Source organism: Mesitornis unicolor, unplaced genomic scaffold, assembly GCF_000695765.1.
Source record: "Mesitornis unicolor isolate BGI_N332 unplaced genomic scaffold, ASM69576v1 scaffold24738, whole genome shotgun sequence".
In the NCBI taxonomy this organism is placed as follows: Eukaryota; Metazoa; Chordata; class Aves; order Mesitornithiformes; family Mesitornithidae; genus Mesitornis; species Mesitornis unicolor.
In genome coordinates, this window is record NW_010201592.1 from 19,802 (window position 1) to 26,664 (window position 6,863).

The 6,863-nt window shown below is 39.8% G+C and overlaps 1 protein-coding gene across 1 annotated transcript in view; it reads right to left on the reverse strand.

The window, feature by feature from the left end:
* SH3BP2 (SH3-domain binding protein 2) overlaps positions 1-5,338 on the reverse strand; it is a 16,585-nt gene extending 11,247 nt beyond the window's left edge. The window contains exon 1 of the mRNA XM_010190158.1: positions 5,229-5,338. Within this exon, the coding sequence (XP_010188460.1) occupies positions 5,229-5,338 (110 nt within the window). The remainder of the gene's footprint in view (positions 1-5,228) is intronic.
* Between the last annotated feature and the right edge of the window lie 1,525 nt (positions 5,339-6,863).

The window sequence follows — 6,863 nt, forward strand, 5'->3', positions numbered from 1 at the left end:
CAGCAGTCAAGTATGCAGCACAGACGGGTGTTCATAGATTCCAGGAAGTTTGTAATGTATGAAAAACCATGGTGCAAAAAGTCCCGATTTATTTTTATACAGCTCTCAAAAGTGATTGACAGCTGTTGAAAAAATGGAAGAGTGCTTAGTAAATGTTATTTAAGTGTTGATATTTTAAAAATACCTCAGATAACACTGTGAGACTTAATCAAGCAGGTGACTAGAAAGAAAATCAGTTTCTTCTCCAAAGGTCTATGCCACACATGTATATACAATATCATTTTCTGTATGACGAGGGAATCAACAGTCACATTTTAGTAACTGCAGTATCCAGTACTGCTTACTCCTTATATTTACATGTTTTATTCTGAATGAAAGCATTAGTATATAATCTCATAGTGGATGTCATATGTGACAGCATTCAGTGCAAATGAAGTTTACCTCAGCTTGCTGCAGACTGCCATTTAATTTCTATATCAATTATTTAATGCCATGCTCCACCAAGCACCTTTGCAGTTACCACTCTTTCTGCTATCATCTTAAACAGGCTACCAAGAAAATGAGTTTCTTAGTAGTAGGTTTTTCTGTCTGATGTATCACTATGAGACCTTTCTTTCAGTACAGTAGAGTACATATCCATTGTACATGTGTTAAGACAAACAGAAATACGAGTCAATTATCTTTCAGCAGATCAACTTAGGATTTAGATCTAACTGCTTGCATGATGCATGTGCAGGGAGGGGTGGAAATTACTAATAAATTCTACCAGGAGAGTTTAAACTCAATTAAAATCTCTAAGCAGCACAGAAAACTTATTCACAAATACTAGGTTTTAGTCCCCAGTGTTATAAAACAGGCATGAGCAGAAAAGATAGGATCCAATGCCCTAGAAAGGTTCTCACAGCAGACACTGCAAGGCACCATGGTTTCCCAGGACCTTCTTGCCCAACAAAAGATAAGTCACTTTTGCTGTATTCAGCTATATCCTTCCTCCTGCTATTTCCTCCCTGGTCTCATTATATGATTGATATCCTTCCAAACTGAGTTCTTCCTTCCTCCTCCTCCCCCACCATGAAATTTCTAGCAACAGCAATATGTTAACAGGTCCAAGAAGGGGTTGCACACAGATATTTTAAGCTTTTAAGAATTAAAAAACTAGTAACAAAAGTTACCAATGCTCATTCCTCCCGCCCCACCCCCCCAAAAAAAAAAATCCTTCAAATTACTTCTCCACATCTTGCAGAAAAGTCAAAAGCGAGGGAAATGGAGAGCGTTAACCAGCTGGCTGCTGACACCAAACCACACTGCAGCACTGCTAAGAGTGATTTCCTTGAAATGAGGCATGCAAAGGCAAGTCCTGGGGTAAATTTTTCTTTTAAGAACAGGCACATCAACATTTTTTCGTTGATGCCAATTAATGATGAAATGAATTAATGATTCAGTTATTTCAGTCTGTTTCTAGATACATTCAGAAAAAAATAAGTAAAAATGGGTCTTTTATTCAGACAAATTACTCTGATCGCAGTTTTCTTGATCTACCTCTAACATTAGTCTCAATGCCATCCAAGTTCATCACGGGACTCCAAAATCCTGTGTGCTTTTACTACAAAGCGCAGATAAAGAAAGGACTTAGGCACCCAGCCTTTGGTGTGAAGCTGTTTCAGTGTTATGCACTCAGGTTGAAAACATACCAGAAGAGGCAGAGTTAAACATCTGGGAGAGGTTATCCAAAACAATCAGTAAACTGAGATTTCTAGGAAGCCAATGACAAACACTGAGGACAAGGGTATCCCGCCCTAGGTCAATACAGAAAACAGAAATATTTGACTAGGTCATGTTGGCCTTCTGTGCGGGAATGGACCAGTTAGAGTACACACTAAAGTGTGCCTGGATGGGGCGTCTTCTCCTCCACCTGAAAAGCCCGAATATCAGGCAGACAGAAAAAACAATTAAATAAAACATGGAAGCAGGGGAGCAAGCAGAGGGGGAAAAAAATCCAGTTCTGCAATGTGATGACTACAGGATTTAACTGAGAGGGAAGGACGGCAGAGTATTGGATTCTGCTTCCTCTATTCACGATCACTTCTTAATTGTGATTTTAATCATTATAAAACAGTCCTGAGAATAGAGACTAAAACTCAGAACTTCCTCATCCCAGCTAAATGAATACAAGGAGATGTGGCTGAAGTCCCAGAACCAAGTACATATTATCTGGACTAAAGAGTCCACCTAGTATACTTAACTTTTCAATACACTTAGAGGCTGCTATGCCTATTTTCTGGATCTCATAGTAGCTTATAGCACTCCCCATCACATCTGTAGGCTCCTCAAGCACTTTCATTTGCGGACACATAGGAGAACTTTGGTATTCTGAACTGAAAGGTTTGAGTTAGGCATCTAAAATCCATTTAAGTTCTTTGAATCTAGTCCCAAGCAGATTTTCTTCTTTTTCTTGACAGTACAAAACAATCCTGGAATAACACTACATGCTATTTTGCATCAAGCTGCTGGGAGAAAGCTGTCAAAACAATGGAACTGCAGGATCTTTATTGTAGGGGTGGAAGGAAGGAAAAATGGATGGTCTTAAAGATTTTTCTGGTTTTAGCATCTACAATATGGTTCCTTCCACTCTTGATATTCCTCTTGTAACATTTTTTATCCATTACATGAAGAACAGATCTATAGCAAGTGCTGAAGTCACTGTAGAGCCTGTTACGGCCATGATCATTAGGAACAGACAGAATGAGGCGGAATGGTTTTAAACGGGAAGAGAGTAGATTTAGACTACATATTAGGAAGAAATTCTTGACTGTGAGGGTGGTGAGACACTGGCACAGGTTGCCCAGAGAAGCTGTGGATGCCCCTTCCCTGGAGGTGTTCAAGGCCAGGTTGGATGGGGCTTTGAGCAACCTGGTCTGGTGGGAGGTGTCCCTGCCCATGGCAGAGAGGTAGAACTAGATGATCTTTAAGGTCCCTCCCAACCCAAACCATTCTTTGATTCTATGATATTTCCAAGTTGTTTCTTATGCAGTTACATTCTTGTCCTACAAGCCAAAGACCCCATTATACCTTTTCACCCCAGGTGCATAAGCAGAGTCTTTTCCATAGAGCTGACAACCAAGTTAACAGGAAGGGCCCACTGAATGCAATTGGAGCCAGGCCATGCTCATTTTCTGATGCCAGCCCTCTGTTACAAACAGAAGGTGGTATTACTCATGTATTGTTTTGTGCAAGCTCCTAGTAACAGCTACACACTTTGTTCTTCTTCCCACTCACCCGTGGTCTAGATGCCTATTTTTAAATTAAGTTCTCCATCAAGCTCCAAAATGCATTGTAAGTGGCTACTGAATCAACTTCCTCTCCCATTGAAACAGCACTGAACTGCACCCTCTGCAGACAGGGAAAGGCCTTGCATCACTTTGTTTCTCTGATGATCCCACGGTAATTCTGTGAGGGAGATGATAGACCTTAGAGTATAGTAGGATGGAAATGGTGGAAGAGCAGTTTATCAGATTTGCTTCATCATCCAACAGTGCTTTTGGAAAGACAGAACAGTGCAGTCAGCACTCTCAAGTGTGACACAGAGCTGATACAATTATCATTGCTATTGTTTCATATATACAAACTGGTCTGCCCGACTAAAAGCCAAACCAATTTGCAGTGTATTGTTAAAGTATCAATAAAGTCAGTCCAAGTTTATCATACAAGTATACTTTTCTTGAACACTATCACAATAAGCTGGTTTTTAAAGTAGCATGAAAGTCATAAAAGCATGAAAAAATGTGAAACGACAGACTTCATCATGTATCCCAGATAATGCCAGCCTGATGTAGAAGTTTCTTCTGAATCATAATACTGTTACCAAGCTCAAACTCCAAATAGAGAGTAAACTGTTATTGTGCAGCATGCAATGTATACAACTGTGAAGTAATTTTAACCTATCGCCTCAGTCAGTGTATATTGAATAGCCAGATTGGAGGCTAGGGCGTAACTTTGAGTTGAAAGTCCCTAAAATTCTGCCACATTAAAAATCTGGATTACATTACAGAAGAACACTTACCACTTTTGGCCTTAAAAGCTATTGGCGTTCAGCCCAATTAAAGCAAATACAAGCTGATTCAACTAAGGATTGTATCCTGGAAGAGCCACAAGTCCTCAGTTCTTGCTCAAGTTCAGCAGAACATAAGGCAGATGTGATCAGCTCCACATCTTGCAGTACATAGGCATAAAAACACATCACCCTCATTCTCTCAAACTACAGCTGCCAAAAGTTGTATTAAAAGTTCTCATTTGTTATAATAATATTTATGGTCTGCCCTGGAGCCCAGTTTGGTCACACTGAGAGCAAATAAAAAACAGCCTCCAAAATTGCAGTACAAAAATTAAAGCTGATCTGAATTTGTAACAAGAATCTCTATGCCAATTATGTCTGAGAAATATTTGAACTCCATAATATCTCATAACTTCTAGTCTTTAAATTCTATTTTGAAAGTAAAGCCTAGCAAAGCAAGATGCTAATTTCCTTCTGAATACTTAATTACACATAGCATTACATACATAACTTACAGAAACTAATGCATTCCTCATATAATGCAGAAGGAGACTGAAGTTTCAGTCTCTACAAACGGCTTAACCAAATATGAGGCAACACTGCATACAGCAAAACTGTAAAATAAAAGCTTCCCCAATGTGCTCTCAGCAGTTCTGAGCAAAAACTAGTTCTCCAGTTCAACCATCTAAGCATTTACCATCTGCTCTTAAAACTGCTTTCTGCAAAATTTTCAGGTCTCTCCTGTTTATTAACCATTCTTCAGTATTTTTTAAATACTCTTCCAGCTCTCTCCTACTTTTTTGGTTACATATTTGATTTCTTAATGCTTCTAAAAGCCCCTTTCACAATAGTCATTCAGAAGGATAAACAGCACAGTACAAACACTGTGAAGTCAAATAAATCTTACAGGACAAAGGGAACAGAGAACTCAGCCAGACTGAGATAAACTGTTGTGAGTTTACTCAGTTTAACTTGCTTCAACTTGCTTTTCTGCTCTGGCAAATCCTTTCAGTCAACATTCACCTCATCTCTTCCCTCTTCAATTCTTTACCCTTGAATTTTCTGTGTGAGTTAAAAGTATTTTACCTCAGATACAGTATTTTACTCTTAGTTTTAGTCTGCTCTGTACCTAAAGGAGAAAAGAGGACAGAACGACAAGCTACAAATGTGCACTAACCTGGTGACCGAGCATGACCGACACATCGTTTTTCTGCTGACAGCTTCACCGAATAATTGTTTCCTTTGCGATGACAAAGCCATTAATAACTTCTGACCCCTCTCAGGCATGACAGGAACATCTCTGCATTTCTCCCCGTTTCGTGCACTATGAGGTTGAAAGTGACTGCAATAGCTGCTGTTCGCTCAACACACAAAAGGAAAAGCAACCCTGCCCCAACTGCTTGTGCATCTGCACTGCGCTGCGGCCAAAGAGACGCCGAGGCAATGACTTGTTTCCTTTGTTACTTCCTGTTTCCCCCAGTGTTAGTGGGCAGCGCTATCTTTGTCAGATTTCCCAACTTCCCAGAAAGGTTATAAATCAAACCCCGCATACCTCAAACCTCTGGCAGATGGCGAGCCAGAAAGCAAAGGGGATTTTCCAGGGCTCGCTTGCTTCCTGCTCACCTTTCCATCAACTGCTTTCCCTTGGGAGAAGAAAGTAGTCCTTTTTCTTACAGTGTACTCAGGCTCTCACACCAGCAGAGGCACGGCTTAGAAATTCTGCCTGTGCTTCTGGAAAGCCTGTGCTTCAGGTACTGGCACTGCACCAGAGAACTGTGGTAAGCATTTAATATCTCTTTTCTCTCCTGTAGTTGGAGTTTTCCTTCCCTTTCTTCAACCCAAGAAATTAAAAATAGCCATTTTGAAAGACTGTGCAGCATATACGTGCTTTAGACCAAGTCTTGCCTGTACGTTTGACCTTACAGAAACCACAAAAGGCAGTAAAATTTGAATCCAAGAGGCTCACAATGCAAGAGCAACAATTCAATATAGGACAAGTATCACCAACTGATGATAAATAAATGCCGTTGTTTTACACTTATTTTCATCTGGAGCTCCTAAAAGGATTCAAGTGTTTCACTGACTTTGTCTGGAAATAACCAACACCCTAGACTAGAAGGTTCAAATAAGATAAAAACAACTGGCAAGTTTCAGAAGAATGGACAAAACCTACATAGATGAATATGCCAAGTAAAGTTTACTCCACATACTTTTGGTGAAATGGACATGAATCTGTATTCCAAAACAGAAGGAAGAAGTTTCTACATAAAATCTTTTCTTTCTGTAAACTACCCAACAATCAAGGTGCAGAAGAAAATAACATTTGAGATACTGGCCATGGCTGTATGGACTAGAAAAGTAATCCTCAGTCTTCACCATAGGGCATCCATTTGCGCTCCTTCCATAGCCAGGCTACAGAGGAAGGCGAAGAAAACCATAAATATCACACACCTGTTGTTAGCTAAAGGATCAGCATATCAACACAAAGTCCTTATAAGAATCATTACCCAGTTGTCTCAGTGGCTTAATTAACACATTTTTCACGCAGAAAAGATGTAAAGAGGACTACATCTCAGCACCCTGTGAATTAAATTCACTTACTTTATCTGCTACAGTATCAGTTACCAATTTAGACCTGAGGCATTAACACGCTTTAAAGCAATCTTTCCTCGCCCCGTTCTCTGCTATCTAAGCATAATCTTCTAGGTTTGCGTTACCATCTTTGCAAACTTTATCTCTACCTCAGTAAAAAAGCTACAATCAAAATGACAGCATTTGAGTATATGTAACACTGGAAAAAAATCAGTTCCTC